Here is a 16,983-nt window from a genome sequence, read left to right as displayed (position 1 = left end):
GGACGATACTCCAACCAACTGAGCCACACTAGCCAGGGCAGCTTCTCCCTTTTGCCTCCTATTTTCTTTATTTACTTCACTTTTCCCCTTCTTTCCCTTCCTTAGCTACCACTCTTTTCCTACCAAAGACTAAATGCTTTTTTCAAGCCCTACGCACACACTACCTACCTACCTCCTCTCCCTCTCTCTCTCTCTCCCCCTCTCTCTCTCTCTCTCTCTGTGTGTGTGTAGAGGGTAAAAAAAATGGGAGCAAATAGGCAGCATGGACCATGAGTAAAGTGACCACAAACCCTGATAATAAGTTTATTTTAAAGATTATCTTAAAAGCAGCTTTGTCCAAAAGTTTTATATTAAAATCCCTGGTCATATGTTCTCATTTTTAGATGTTGGGCATTTGGTCATAGAAATCTTTTAATTTAAAAGTGCCTGTATCCTGAATAAGTTGAATGCCTTTCTTGCCAACTTGTTTGTCTAGTTGTCTTTCCAATTTTTATTTCTGTTGATCAGACATAGGCAGTTAACGTTTTCTCTCTATGTGTTTCCTGGGATCTAACACACTGTTTCATGTTCAGTATTGTTCAGTGGATAGAAGGATTTTAAAGAAGCCTTTCTATTTTAGCAGATTTATCTTAATTGCGATGGTAAATCTGACTTTCTTTTAAGTTACTGAGAATACCACATCCTGTACTCATTTTTATTCCATTTTCATCCCAGCCGTGGCACCTAGGGTTTTTTGCTTTGCTAGGTATAAGTTTACAGTTAAAATTGAACTGACATGAAATAAAACAGCATAGGATTTTCCTGTTCCTTAGTAAGAACCAAAACAGCTACTAAAGCTGATTATGAGAAAACAGCATCTCTTCGAACCTGATCATTAGAGCAGTGGTTTTCAACTGTCTTCCGAGGGAAGAAAGTCAGTTATTTGATGAGCTGACCTAAGTCTTCTCATTTAAAGGGGAAAAAAAATAACTTTCTCAGTTGTAAGCTTTTTCACCCATTTATTTTGATAAATCTTGGCATCAGCTTGTTTCTTGTTGAATCTTGGGTATCATTTAGTATCTAATTTAGTACAAAATTTAATTATTAGGTACCAAGTTGATTAAGTCAATATTAACAGGGGCTTTGTACCAGAAAATATTTTTAATCTGCTGCATTAAGACATTATTTCCTGCCCTAGCCAATTTTGCCCAGTGGTTAGAGTGTCAGCCCTCAGACTGAAGGGTATCAAGTTTGATTCCAGTCCAGGGCATGTACCTTGGTTGCAGACTCGATCCCTGGTGCAGGTCGGGATGCATGCAGGAGGCAAGCAATCGATGTCTTTCTCACATCGATGTTTCTCTCTCTCTGTCTCTTTACCTCCCTTTCTCTCTCTCAAAAAAAATTAATGGAAAAAATATCCTCGGGTGAGGATTAACAAAAAAAATAATAACAAAACATTATTACCCTTGCTACTTGCTGGAGGGAGTGATAAATGGGAACTGCTTAGAAGTTTCCTTTTGGGGTGATGAAAATGTTTTGAAACTAGATAGAGGTGATGGTTGTACAAGATTGTGAATGTATTAAATGTCACTAAATTATACACTTTAAAATGGTTAATTTTTATGTGAATTTTATTTTATTTAAAAATCACTATTTCATAACTTTTAAAATTTCATACTGTATCTGTGAATTGTCAAAATGTATGCTGCAGCTCAAAGGATAACCTCCTTCTGTAGCTAGTATAGTCTTATAATTATTCCTTTAAATTGTGATATTTATTAAAGTGAAAATGAACACTCACTGGTTAAATGCTGGGAGACCAATCACATTACCTAAAGCTAATACCAGATACTTATATATACAAGCTCACCACCACTTCTTGCTGTCTACATCATTAGATTCAGTATCATCTTTGAATTACTTCTTAAGGCTTATATACACAACTTGATTCTTTAAAGAAAGCTAGTCTGTATACAGTTGACAGAAATAAACTTTCTACATGCAGGTAAAAAGCCTATTCCGGACTTTAAAAAAAAAGTTTTGAATTCCTACTGAATTCAAAGCAAAATAGAATTGAATAGAGACATTCTTATTTTTTAGTAAAAGCAGTGAGACTTCAAAGAAATGCTTATTAGCCCAGCCAGTGTGGCTTAGAGGCTGAGCGTCAGCCTATGAACCTGGAGGTCACGGTTTGATTCAGGTCAGGGCACTTGACGGGGTTTCGGGCTCGATCACCATAAGGGGTGTACAGGAGGCAGCTAATCATTTATTCTCTCTCATCATTGATGTTTCTATCTCTCTTTCCCTCTCCCTTCCTCTCTGAAATCAATAAAAATATAGTAAAAAAAGAAATGCCTGTTAAATCTGTTTCCACTAGCGTTTGGATAACTGGATCTTATCTGCCCTTGGCTTATAGACAATTGGGTGCATTGTTCTGTGCATGCAGTTGTGTGTTCAAACACATGAACTATAGTCATATTCTTTTTTTCTCTGGCACCATCACCCTCAATTCCTTAGTCAAATATTATCAGAGTAGTTTGGGGAAATCTAGTACATTTAAGTTATTAAATGATGGGAATAGATCTTATTAATATGCTTAATCTCAAACTTTTGGCCAGTGCTTCTCCCAGATACCTTGAGTTCTCAGGCATATTCTAATTTTGGCAGATAGTGTCTTGGTTTCTCTGTAGTTCATTTAGTTTCAGATGTAGGTTTATCACATTTTTTTTCTGTTAAACCAATGTTGCACTATAGTATCACATAATGTTACCAATAAAATAGTTTCACATACATACAAAGTTAAAAGTGAGCTCTAACCTATGTCTTCTTACTATTTCTCTAGAACTGTCCAGTAATCCACCTCTAGCTACCATCCTTATTCCTCCTCATGCTCGGATTCAAGCAGCTGCTTCAACCCCAACAAATGCCACAGCAGCCTCAGGTGAGAACATATAAATCTCTTCTATAAAAATATATTGTTTTTTTAAAAGACATGATTACCTCTGTTTTATTTCTTTTGATACATATGAATATTTAATACCTTCTAAGTATCAACAGCACAGCCAAAAGAATAAATGTGAATAAAATAGTGCTCTATTTTCAAAAAGCACAAAAGAACCCCATAAATAACTTTTTATATAAGGTGTAAATATCTTACTATGTTAAATTTTTTGTTATTTTTAAAGTCATACTTTCCATATAATTTCTTGATTATATATCAAATGAGATGCCAATAGCAGAAAGTCTGTACAAACATAATGTCATTGAAGATAATTCACTTTAGTTCCAACACCCTGAATGTAAACTATATTAGTATACTAGAGAGGCAAAGTTTTAAGAAGTATAAAATACAGATTGGTGAGTTTAATCATTCGACAGGACTAAAACTGCAATGCAGGTACATTTAACTAAGATTTAGATCAGAATGTGACTAGATCTTCTATCAAAAAAAAGCCCTCATGGTCTCCCAGGGTACAGCTTAGTGTCCTGCCGGTCCCTTAGCCAATTAATGGTGTGGCCTGATTTAGTACAAATCACTGTCATTACAGATATGCTGAAAATACCCAACCCTTGCGTGAACTGAAATTCTGAAGAATGGCTGGATGCTGTTTAAAATGAAGTTAGAAATATACTAGGTAGCATACTCACGCTCAGAACTTGGTATCCCTTCTTTTCTTACAAAAAGCAGATGTCAGAAGCTGACTTTATTTTTATTAAGTCATTTATTACATTGAACTAAGTTGGATCAGACCCATTTTTGCCTAAGGGCATTTATGCTGCAGGAGATAAAATCTTTCATTATTAGTTCCCTGCATTTAACAGTAAAGTCAGAATCCATCTGTTGTCTGACACAAAGTTGTTTGTTTTTGTCCAATATTAATCTTTTGCGACATTGCTAGTAAAGATTAAAAACATATCATGCTAGTCCATGTCCTATCTTCATTCCAGAAGTCTGAAAAGTTCTCTTTTTCAATTCTAGTTCTATTAGCACATGCTACCTTGAGAAAGGCATTAAAACTATTTGTTTTAATATGTCTTGCTAGTTTTCTCATTTCTGTAAAATGAGTGGCAGTGCTCTCCTAGAGAAATTTTATAAAAACAAATATGTACTGAAATATGCTTTAAATTTTTTAAATGTAAAATATAGAGTTTTTAAAAAATATATATGTCCTATTTATTTAAAACGAAGATAGATTGCTTAGATGAACTATTAATAACTTACCAAATCACAGGTTAGGTTATGTTGATTGTTCAAAACCTGAAATAGACCCTAATCCTGAACTAAATGCATTTGCTTGTTGAGCTAGTTTCCAGAGTTTTATCAGAATTACTTTAGACAATGAATAAAAATAAGAATTATGATTGGAAAGTTTTGAATAATTTTAAATTATCTTCTTTACATATATATATATTTTTAATTGATTTCAGAGAGGAAGGGAGAGTGAGAGAGAGATAGAAACATCAATGATGAGAGAGAATTATTGGTTGGCTGCCTCCTGCACACCCCCTATTGGGGATTAAGCCCACAACCCATGCATGTGCCCTTGGCTGGAAATAACAGTGGTAAACTGAGTGCTGGAGTTTCTAGTATGCCTGGGACCTTCAGTACATAGGCTGATGCTCTACCCACTGAGCCACATCGACTAGGGCTAAATGATTTTCTTAATGTGAGATACTAAAATAAGGTTTTTAGGCAATTTGCCTAGTAGGAGTGTAAGGTTATTTTTACATTTGATGCAGGTTATAGTAGTTACCCAAAAAATATTTTCATTGCTTTTTGTGTATACACACACACACATACATATATATACTTACAGCTACTGAAGTCAGATTTCCACATAATTATGGAAACTGGCACTGGACAGTGATCCTTAAAGTTTACTTCAAAGTTGAAGTAAATCAGGGGTTGGGAAACTTAATAGAGGAATAGTAGGCTGAGAGCAGAGCTAAAATTAGTTTAGAAAAATGCATGCCTTGAATATCTTAATAGTTACCAAAGAGGATTTCAAATATTGCTCTGAGCTTCCTAGTGGCTAAATAAATGTTATCTGTTAAAATTTTCCACTGTTCATTAGATTAAAAGTACACTTGTGGCTTAGGAGAAGCAAAGTGTTTCTGGCCCTGTTGTGAAAAGTATTTCTTCTCCCTCGGGGCCTTGGATTTGGTATTGTAAGAGATATAGTAAATGAAGTTCTCATCATCATTTCAACAATAAATGTAATAGTGAGTTTCATGTGGATACTTCTAAGTATCCCTCATGTAAGCTAAAGGAATAACACTACAGTATAGTTAAAGAAAAATAGTTTCTTTGGGGCCAAAGTAGTGAGGGCCAAGTATGTTATCAAATATATCTCAGGAAATGCTGATCTAGATGAATGGATTGACTGTATGACATGAACAGCTACCTGTATTTAAATAAATATATATGTATGCTTATATATTTTTTAAATAAGAATTCGATGGTGTGAGTTATATTTTTTCATGAGACCTTAAAATATACATGCTCTCTGTTGCCTCCCTTAGCTTCATTTTCTTTAGCCATAAAACAGGAATAGTAACTACCCACTGCATAGAGTTCTGAGAAGTAAGGTACAAAATGTACAGAGTGCGCAGCTTGTGTTTTGTTCAAGGTCCAACTAGTGGCTACAGGTGAACTGATTAAGACCCATTGGAAAGCATTACTGTGTATAGCAAGAACCATTAAAGTTCATGCTTTTTAGTTCACTAATTCCACTTTAGGGATTTATCTTCAGGATACATCTACTGTGTACAGAGATAGGAATCTATAATAATAAAAGCATAATATGCTAATTAGACCAACGACCTTCCAGACAAAGCCAGGGCTGCGAGAGAAGCCCAGGTCCAGGGTGCCAGAGGGAAGCCGGTGCCAGCAGCAGGGGAAGAAAGGCCTACGCTTGCACGAATATTCATGCATCGGGCCTCTAGTAATTACATAATAACAAAAAGGAGAGCCAGTCTGATTTGAATGGTCAGCAGTAGGAAATCATTTTAATACATTATGAATCTCCATTTTTATTAACCATGAAATGATTATGAAGCTTAGTCAAAATAAATACTCAGTTTATGTGGAGAAAATCTTTAAAAAATCTTATGTACCATGTTGATAATTCCCAAAATGTGTGCTTACATGTGGATAGGGACTAGATAGAAATATGCAAAAAGTTATGTTAAATTAGTAGGTGTGGATTTTTTTCTCTCTCAAAAACTTTTGCATTCTTTTTAAATTGTTAAAATACCTCAGTTTCTGGGAGCATTATAGTTGATCATGGCTCTGACATGACAAACTCTTGAAAATTACAGGTACTACTAGTCTCAATCTATAAAGTATAATTTCTTATTTTGATACGTGTGTATATATATGTGTGTGTGTGTGTGTGTGTATGTGTGTGTATGTTCTGATTTTCTCCACACCCCCAACAGATCCTCTCATTCACTCCATTTGAGAGACCGTTCATCTAAACTATTTGGGTAACAAATCTTGAGAAATCGTAGCTTTACTAATCAGAGATCACCTGATCTAATTCTAGAATAGTTAAATGTGAGATGTGGTAGGGAATTTTAACTTTTTTCTCTTCATTTGTTTTGTATATCAGTCTGCAGGGCAATGGTTCTTTAATTAAAACTAATGTGAAAACTGATTTCAGTTCACCTCTCATACCTACTGAGAACTAGTTGTTTATTTCATGCTTATGTATATTCAGTAATTGGAAGCTCATTACTGGAAGAAGGAGCACATTCCATCTTTATATCACTCTGTTAGGAAGTTTATCCTTTTTTTACCCTGAAATTTGTTCCCCTATACCTTCTCCTACTCAGTGATTCTACTTTGGGTTTACATAGAACCAACCCATTCATTAAAAGAAAAATCCTTCAAATTTTAGTAATGGCTAACATGCCCTTCATACTAACAAGGTTTTTAAAACTAACCCCGCTCTAAAGTGTCAGGGTGTTAGGTTTTCTATACAGTTATATATCACCTGCACATTTTCATAAACACATCAACTTCTTGTCTATATTCAAGCAACTAATAAAATGTATCAAACAGGACAAGGCAGGGCTTTCTAGAGGTTTTTTTTTTTTCCTTTGTTGAAATTACTGATAAAATAAGTTAAATGGGACCAGGCAAGGCTTACTAAAGAGTATTCTTCTGGTGGTCTCCGGGTGATTGGTTAATCCTCTTGTTTGCTTAGCTACAGACCAACCTTACATATATATAATAATGTTATTTAAAACTTTGTGAAATGCTTTGCTGTTGTCAATAAAACATTCAGATTTCTTCTGTCAAAAGGTATAACTGTCAAAGATGAAAATAAAACTTTTTTAAAACAGGGAAATTTCTAGTGCTTAAATGTTTATAAACTGCATTTCTGTAGTCCGTGTTAAGAATTTGTTTCTTGGACTATAGGCTATGTGTTTAATGGCATTTACATGTGTAAATTGCCCTCACCTTCCTTGGGCTGCATTTTGTTTATTAGGATTTTTGTTATATCCTTTCCAGGTTGAAAACCCTTCTAACAGAAAAGGGAATCATGATAGGAGTTGGACAAGGTCTGTCTTCTCTGTCTTTTTTACCTGGTCAGGGTATTTAACTTTTCTTGATCTTGCTTTGAAAACCTTTTGCTGTTATTATATTTAAACCAAACCTGGCCTATTCTTACCAGTTCACATTGTTTTTTTTTTATTCTTCCTTGCATATGTGTCCTTCCTCTTAAAGTTATATATTTTTTTAATATGAGCTCATATGAGAAAATCCTTTAAGCTGGTTTATTTGGTTCTTTTCCCTCTACTTTGCATTGATATTATTTGTAATTGATTGGTCAGAAAATTTTTTTCTAATTTTCTCTTTCTTGTCGGTTATTAGCCTCTTGAGGATTCTAGCCACAAAATCATACTTGTTAGTTCTCTGAACTTTTTGAAATTAATTTTGCTAAAGTCATGGTTCAGATTTAGCCAGAGCCAGTGATCCCATTTCCTTAATTATTATAGTTACTTTTACCCCAGAATTTCTGTCACCTATATCATCAGCCAGTTCTTCCTAGTTGGACTGCATTAAACTCAGAACAATTTCTCGCATTTTTTGTTTCCACTGATATTGAGAGATGAAATGTTAAATTAAGTCAATGTATTAAATTCTCATTTAAACAAAATGACAATTACCATTTCTTTTCCCACTCCCCTGTTTTTCTATGCCACTTTCACACGTGCACTGGGACAGCTGTATCCATATCCTGTCTAGTTGTAGAATCTGCAGTATGTGCCCTCAGGTGTTCCTCTTCCTAACCCTGTCCTTTCTGCTCCCTTTACCTTAACCTAAATGTATGTGAAGTTTCATTAAAGTATACAGCTTTAAAAAAAAAAAAACCACCATGGTTTTTCTCTATTAATTACATAATATGTAGTTTTTTTTAGGGGTTGGGAAGTCTCCCATATTCTCACTTCCATAGGTAATCAAAGGTAACATTTTATATTTTAGTCTATATATGAATGGACAGAGAGACATGCTTTCATTAAATGGGCTTATGCTCTTAGGGTATGAGAGTATGTGCTTGCATTGTATTCTAAACATGTATCATAATTTATTTAACTAATTCCTTGTTCTTGGACATTTGGGTTGTGTCCCAGTTTTTAGAAGTAGAATTGCTGAGTCAAAAGGTATGAAGAATCAGATACTTATTGTCAAACTTCCTTCCAGAAAGCTTGTAACAGTTTACACTGCCCACTGGCAGTGCACATTTTTTTCCATTTCTTCATTACCTTAACATTAGCCATCTCAAAGTTAGGATAGGGGGAATAGGGTACACATGTTTATTTTTAGGTGTTACCAACTTAGTAGCCAAAGAACATGGTTGTCTTTTTTAGGTCCAGTATTTTACCCACTTCTTTCTATTGGCTCTGTGTTTGAAATAAGACCCATGCATATATGCCAGTTTGACCAATTCACTGACACCAATGAGGTTGTATCTATCCTGTGTCAAGGTTTCAAGTTCACTTGGTGAGTTAATACACAGGGTGAGGCAAAAGTAGGTTTACCGTTCTGAGTATGTAAAACGCAGAGTTTATTCTTATACTAGAGGTCCAGTGCATGGATTTGTGCACTGGTGGGGTCCCTCAGCCTGGCCTGCAGGGATCAGGCTGAAACCAGCTCTCCGATATCCCCTGAGGGGTCCCGGATTGCGAGAGGGCGGTTCTCAGGTGACGTGCCCCGTAATTGGGCTCCCTCCTCTCTGGTTCTGGGTGCGTCACCTGAGAACCACAGCTCCTACATTCAGCGTCTGCCCCCTGGTGGTCATTGCGCGTCATAGCTACTGGTCGGATGGTTGCTTAGGCCTTTATATAGTTTATTAATTATTGTACTATTTTCCATACAAACAACTGTAAACCTACTTTTGCCCCCACAGATACTTAAAGTCAAGCCAGTTTAGTCGTTATTTCACCATGTTTTTATGCAAAATATGTTCTGTCCTATTAAGTCAAAACTTTTACCTGTTTTTTTCCCCCTACCTGCAAAAGTAACGTAAAATCTTTTTGAGTTGGTGAGTGTCTTATCAGACCTTTCAGGTATTCAAGTGCGCTTTGGTTCCTTGACTAAAATCACCTAGTTAAATTCATGTGCCTTTTCTTATTCTTTATTCCTAAATTGTGTGTTTTGTGTGTTTTTTTACCTTAAAAGATGAAAATGTTTCCTGTGTCTTCATGGCCTTCAGTTCCCTATTTTGAACAACCAAGCCTCTTAATTAAAATGTGCTCTGCCCCTGAGCTCAGAGCAACTAAGACCTCTCTGCTGCTAGCAAATCAAATATAAGCAGTCTTGTGGACAAGCCCTCCAGGTTTGCTGGTGTATGGCTGGCTCACTGGTGTCTGAATTTCAGTTCTATTTTTGATATGACTAAAGCACCTTGATGTCTTATGCCGCACCTTTTCCTCGGAATGATATGAAAAGAGAAGTGATGATGTTTTGCTGAGGAGGATCCCCCTCTTCTCCCCAATTGTTACCCAGGCAAAATTGTCAAAATCATAGTAAACATTATGAGTTCCATCTTACAGGTGATACTTCCTTTCATTAGTGTACATTATGATATAAATGTAACTGTAATATTAGGGTATACCTTTTATTCTCTGTAATGATCTTGCTGCTGGGCCAGATGATGAATACTTACTTGTATCAACTAGAAGGCTTTAACTTTTATAGACCCATAGCTCTAGAATACTGGTGCATAGTGGCACAGCTTTTGGAACCCAGTTTCTTTGTTTATTTTCTGTCCTTTCCTCGCAACCTGTTTCCTTGTTTTCTATTCTTCTTATTTAAACCCTTTAACTACAATTTATAAGTGTGGCCTTTCATTTACTCTTTCCTCTCCATTTGCACATTTGGTCAGACTCATTTGGAGGGACAGGACTTGCTGATGTGTTGGGCGGGGAGGAAGGGGGCATGAAGAATCTAAGTAAGAACTTTAGGATTATGACCTGGGCAACTGGGTGGGCCAGTTTCCTGAGTATTGAGACAGCTGCCCATCAGATCCAGGGCTCGATTATCCAGGGACTCTTACAGATCTCTGAGAATCGGGGAGGAAACTGGGTTCTCTCGTAGAAAATTGTTTATGTATCATATATGGAATTCTGCATGTAAAAATTTACTCTAGAACAAAATCACATCCTCATGGTCTCTGTTGGGAACCTGATACCAGGGCTTTACCCTTGGTTTTACTGTGGGGTTGCCCAACTTGTCATTTTTACCTCTGAATTTACACAGAATAAAATCAGTTTTAGTAAATACATGCACAAATTCCCCTTGTCACATCCTACATAATAAAAGGCTAATATGCAAATGACCCAAATGGTGGAATGACCGGTCACTATGATGCGCGCTGACCACCGGGGGGCAGACACTCCACGCAGGAGCTCCCCGCGGGTGGTCAGTGTGCTCCCACAGGGGGAGCGCCGCTCAGCCAGAAGCTGGGCTCATGGCTGGCGAGCACAGCGGCAGTGGTGGGAGCCTCTCCTGCCTCTATGGCAATGCTAAGGATGTCTGACTGACGGCTTAGGCACACTAAGCCGTCAGTCGGACATCCTCCCAGGGCTCCCGGACTGCTAGAGGGCACAGGCCAGGCTGAGGGACCCCCCCCTCCCCCCCGCCCAAGTGCACAAATTTTGTGCACCAGGCCTCTAGTATAAAAGCCGTGGAACCATCAGCTTCTCTTAGGGTTAGGGAAAAAACAGTTGATCATATGATGTAGTCTTTCTGTGTTGTATAGTATTTTAGGAGCATTCCTGATTTTGTAGAGGGACTTGGTCAGTGGTGCTCTCATGGGCTTATGAGCATAAACCCTAACTGGCATTTAAGTTCTTTGACATATATGTATATGTTGGTTATCTGTTGCTACATATCAAGATACCCTAGTAAAATTTAGCAGCTTAAAACAAGAGTAAACATTACCCCCACATACTTTCTGTGGGTCAGGAATTCAGAAGCAGCCTAACTGGATGGTTCTAGGTCAGGGTCTCTAGAGGTTGTAGTCAAAATATCAGCCAGGGCTGCAAACATCTGACTACTTGCCTGGGGCTAGAAGATATCCTTGCAGGATGTTTCATTCATGTGGTTGGTGAGTCCCTGCTGGCTGTATGCAGGAGGCCTCAGTCCCTCACCAGGTGTACCTCTCCATAGTGCTCCTTGAGTGTCTCACATGACTGCAGCTAGCTTTTCCTAGACCAGTGGTCGGCAAACTCATTAGTCAACAGAGCCAAATATCAAAAGTACAACGATTGAAATTTCTTTTGAGAGCCGAAAACTGACTTCTGCACATGGGCCACGAAGTTTCAATCGCACTATACGTGCACGCCCACACGTGGTATTTTGTGGAAGAGCCACACTCAAGGGCCCAAAGAACCGCATGTGGCTTGCGAGCCGCGGTTTGCCAACCACTGTCCTAGACCAAGCGATACAAGGAGGACAAGGTGGAAGCCACACATCATTATTTCTGAAATGATTGACAAGCCAATGCTATTCACTGGGGGAGGAGACTACATTAGGGCATAGACACCAAAATTCATGACTTATTAGGGCTCTCTTGGAAGCTGGCTACCACACTGTGTAAGAATGATATTATACTTTCCTTCCCAAAGCTAATTATTCTCTCTGTTCCCCCTCAAGGCCATCCTCCTTCGGTAGGTTGGTTTGTTGGTACTGCGGCAGCATCAGAAGGGTGGTAATGGGCATTGGTTTCTAGGAAGCAAGGAAGTCAGTGAACTGCCAGTTCTTTCAAAACACTTGTATCTCTCTATACCCCATACAGACTTTGAAAATTAGAAAATAAAATAACTATATCTTTAATTCTTAACATAAATTCACTGATCTGTTTTAATGTAGTAACCCTTTTAGATAATAAAAGTAGGCTTCTAGAAATCACAGTGGATCATGTAAGGGTTAGGCCTGAATGAAATTAAGTTATTTTCTCCCTTTGCTGGGAAATCTTTTCTGCTGCTCCCTACTACCCATAAAAGTCATCATCCTCTTATTCTGTGCTCAGCTCTCCCACTTGTTAGCCCTCCAATGTTAGGCATATAACTTAATCTCTTTGTGCTTCCATTTTGCCATTGCAAAATGGGGGCAGTAATTTTTACCTATTTCTTGGGGTTTCTGTGTGGGCTAAATGACATGCCTGCAATGTGTACTTATTACAATGTTTGGCACATTGGTAAGCACTCATATATTAACTGCTGCCACTTATTTATTATGGTGTGATGGTGGATATTGAAGTCACACTAAACCATTTTAGATGCCTGTTCTACCTTTCCATTTATTAAACAATTACTATAAGCCAGGTGCTATGCTAAGCACTTCGTAGACCTTATTTTGTAAATAGGTAGTATTATCGCCATTTTACAGGTGAGGAAATTGAGGGGTAGAGAAGTTTAAGTAACTTGTTCCAAAATTACACAGCTATTAAGTTGTACAACTAGATCTCATACTCAATAAATGTTTGTGGAATTGGGCTAGATTTAAGAAAGATTGTCAGTGTGAATATCAGAAGAGCATTTCTTAAGACTAAAAACTAGTAACTGTACACTCAGTGTTTGGTGATTCATAGTTGGATTGGATATTTTGGGTTGAAAAGATCTTAGCCCACCCTGTAAACCGTAATGCCCATTGGCATCACTTTACCAGTACGAATGTAAAGGGAAGGGAATGCAGGCGAGCAAATGGTGCTTTTAAAGAGTTACTTTCTAAATGGTTCAGAAGAAAAGTTACAGAAATCACCATACATATTCAAACCAAGTGACAGTTTATCAGAATTTTAAATTAATGAGCATTATTATAATAAAAGGTCCATATTAATTTAAATTTGTACAATAAGTTTACAGAATTGACAGTGGGAACAAATTAAGTATGTACCAAGAAGAATTTACGAAATGTAGTTTTGTTCAGTCAGAAAGCCAAGTGGTCTGTTGGAGCTATCATTGAGTTTGTAGGACTTCACTTTTTATTGTGTTTTGCTTTTCTCCTCCCTGTACTTTGTCTTCTTCGGGGTGGGAGACTTTTCTTTTCCTCAACAAAGACATGTATAATTTGATTTTTAAGTGCAGTTCACTGCATTAGATAAAAGGGTTTGGGTGTAGGTGTGTTTTAATATATTTTTATTTATTTCCAAGAGGAAAAGAGAGGGAGAGATAGAAACATCAATGATGAGAGAGAATCATTGATCAGCTGCCTCCTGCACACCCCCTATTGGGGATGGAGCCCGCAACCTGGGCATGTGCCCGACTAGGAATCGACTGGGAACCTCCTGGTCATACCACTGAGCCATATCAGCTGGGCTTTTTTGTTTTGTTTTTGTTTTTTATTAATGATTACAGTGCTATGACTTAGGTTTCAAAGATATTTGTAATTAAAATAATTAGCTGTTAAAATTTTACTCATCAAATTATTTGGAAATAATTCAAAGAAAAAATAAGAGATCATTAAATTACAAATCTGAGGAACATGAGTGTGCTTTCAAATTTTATTGTTCGGAAGGTGAATTCATTTTTGGTTGTGTGCCCACTTAAAAGGCTTGTGCTTTTTATTCTCATGCAAGCAGCCTCTGGCTTCATCTGAGGAGGGTGGGACTCATGTGGGGAATGTCTTAAGCTCACAGGTAGTAAGTATCCACTGAAAGAACATTTGCCGATTAATAGCTAATTATGATTTTGCCAAAGAGCAAATTAACATAATGGGCTGGATGGCAATGTAGTTCAGTCTTCGTGGGTGTTGGCTGATGCTGATGGCTGCCCTGGCCAGAGCTGACAGCAGTGCTGGTACATGTGCTGATGTCGTGATCAAGCCGATAAATTCCCGGTGATTAGTGAGTCTCTTAACTCCTGGGGAAGATCAGAACGTGACAGTTTTACCTGTCATGTACACAGACTGACAAGGGAGAGAAGTGTTGTCTGATGATGATCCTGCAGAGCTACTGAGTGTCATACAAAGCACGCGAGATGCGCAGTGAGCTTGGCTTTGTGAGAAACAATTCTGAAACAGCTCTGTGGCCTTTCGGCTGTCTCTGGACTGTTGTTTAATGCAGACTGTGCCTAAATTATGAAAATGGGTGTTTTTCTGGGAAAGGCTCACAGGAACCTGTGGCCTGGACAAGAATTGTTGTTCGGTTATTATTGATGCACAGAATTTGTGTGATCATTGAGAGTAAAACTCCTGCTAAGCAAGGCATATCCAGGAAAAACCAGGAGTCATGAATGAAGTATTAGACATGGGTACTAACTGACTTTTAGAAGAAAGACTGTTTGCCTGCCTTTGGAGAATAGGTTCTATGCCATATACCCTCTCCTGCACCCATCCTTGCGCCATGCCCGTGAGTTCATATGAATGTATGCCGTCTGCTAAGGCCTGGTAACAGGAGGAGAAGCATTTCTTCCCCAAAGTCTGATTTAAATATATAGAGTGCTGATTGTTTTGAGGACAGGAAAATCAAGAATTTAGGAAAGGAGTGGCCACTGAACTTACAAAGTGAACAGCTAATTTTTAAGAATTCCTGTGTGTCCTTGGGGTCTTTAGTTTCTCACTCTAATTTAAAAAAATTCAAAGTAGTAAAGTCAGAAGATCAAATGTTGCTTTCGCCATGACCTTGTTTACTGTATTCATCATAGGATAAAGGAGAACTATAGTTTCTAGAGAGAGAAAATGTCTGGGTGTCACCAGCCTTGACTGCCAAGGGAGGTGTGACTTCTAGGGAGATGGCTCTTGAAAGTTGTCCATCCCAATCAAGCTACCTCTCCTGTTGCTCAGGCCTTACCATGAAATGCTTGGGAGAAAATTTGCCCAGCAGGATATTCCCAGTCATGTGTGAGATGACAGGGATGCAACTTAATTAAACTAGTCACTGAAGTAGCAGTGTATGCCTACCGGAGACTGAGAGCCAATCTGGACACAAATGCCCACTTAAATGTTAATGGATATTGTGAAATAATGGGCCTTTAAAAGAGGGAAGGGGGGTTAAAGTTAGTTATAATGTTACACATATTTCCAAAGCATTAGGCAAAGTAAGCTTAGTGCCAAGATAGTTACTACAAGATACTTCATTGAATTAAGTCTCAATTGGTGGTGGTTCCTTTTTTTGCTAGTTGTCTATCTTCCATGTCTATGAATAACAAAGATGGCCTGTACTTAGAAAGCAAGCATTTGAGTTTGATTTACACACAGCACTTCTGCCTGTCATGCTGGCCCACAGTACTTTCATTGCCTCCACCCCTTTTACTCTCCTAGGCAGATGGCATGGTTCAGGACTTCTAACAAGTTTCCAGCTGTGCATTTTCAGATGCGCTGGACTCCAGATCCTATACCATTGATCCAGGCTAGAACAAGAGCTTTGACAGACATGGTCTCTGGCTACCTGAGTCTGTAACTTATTCAAAGACAGTATTGTCCTACATCAGGACCAGGCCACAGCATGGACTTAGCTCTAAGCAGAAAGAAATCCAGATTTCATAGTATTGGCCATATTTAAAACAACATTTCAAATACACTCGGAAGCAGGCCGCACAGCTCAGTCTGCAGTTAAGACAGCATGCTTTTCTCTGAGGTCTTACAGCATCGCTCATGCTCTCTTGGGACTTTTGATTTGCAGATGCTAATGCTGGAGACCGTGGACAGACCAATAACGCTGCTTCTGCATCAGCTTCCAACTCCACCTGAACAGTCCCGAGCAGCCAGCTACACAGGAAAAACCACCAGTTACTTGAGTGTCACTCAGCAACACTGGTCACGTTTGGAAAGAAAATTAAAAAGAGAAAAAAACCTGTTCATTTTAGTGTTCAATTTTTTTATTATTGTTGTTGTTATTATTTAACCTTGTAAAATATCTATAAATACAAACCAATTTCATTGTATTCTCACTTTGAGGGAGACCCAGGGGTGGGAGGGTTAGGGGGAGGGAAAGCGGAGCACCAGAACACGATCTCTCTCCCACGACAATCTTATCAGAAGTCTGCTGTTGGATACTTTAAAAACAGAACTCCTGCTTCATGCCCCTTCCACAAAAGAAGAAAACTTTGTTCTGTGCTGAAGTTTTTTTGACCTTTTTTTCTTTTAAAGTCAAGTGTAAGACTTGGTATAGTGCACAGCTTGAAATTGGTTGGGAGCTTAGCAGGTGTAACTCCATGGGGACTTAAATGTCACTTGTAAAATTAATCCATCATCAGGCGTTTGAAGACTTGCCTTTGGCATGTTGGTGGCAGGTGTGGCAGACAAAAAAAAAAAAAAAAAGGAAATGTGTATCCTTTGTAACCCTGGGAGGTCAATAAAGTTAGAAGCTATAAGGGAAAGATTCTTAATTGATTTGTTAAAGTTCTGTTTTGCTCTTAATCATGCTAGTGGTGGGGGAACTTGTGTAAGAGGCTATCTGGGCGGAGCATGCCTGCTCTTCCTGTGGATCTTTGTTTGCCTGGCCAAATGTTCTCTGCAAACCTTAGTGCGGTTGTAAACTAGTGACCGAG

The 16,983-nt window shown here is 38.1% G+C and overlaps 1 protein-coding gene across 4 annotated transcripts in view; it reads left to right on the top strand.

Moving 5' to 3' along the window:
• The window catches only part of GSK3B (glycogen synthase kinase 3 beta), a 190,011-nt gene extending 173,274 nt beyond the window's left edge, over positions 1–16,737 (top strand). For 2 of the 4 annotated variants that reach the window (XM_080654926.1, XM_080654925.1), the window contains 3 exons: positions 2,822–2,920; positions 7,499–7,548; positions 16,116–16,202. In XM_080654926.1, the coding sequence (XP_080511052.1) occupies positions 2,822–2,920; positions 7,499–7,503 (104 nt within the window). In that variant the 3' untranslated portion in view covers positions 7,504–7,548; positions 16,116–16,202. Of the gene's footprint in view, positions 1–2,821; positions 2,921–7,498; positions 7,549–16,115 lie in introns of all 4 variants that reach the window. The other 2 variants (XM_080654924.1, XM_080654923.1) reach the window with 1 other exon arrangement.
• The last annotated feature ends 246 nt before the right edge of the window (positions 16,738–16,983 follow it).

This window comes from Plecotus auritus (assembly GCF_963455305.1).
Source record: "Plecotus auritus genome assembly, chromosome: 2".
NCBI lineage: Eukaryota > Metazoa > Chordata > Mammalia > Chiroptera > Vespertilionidae > Plecotus > Plecotus auritus.
This window is presented reverse-complemented; position numbering and strand designations above follow the sequence as displayed.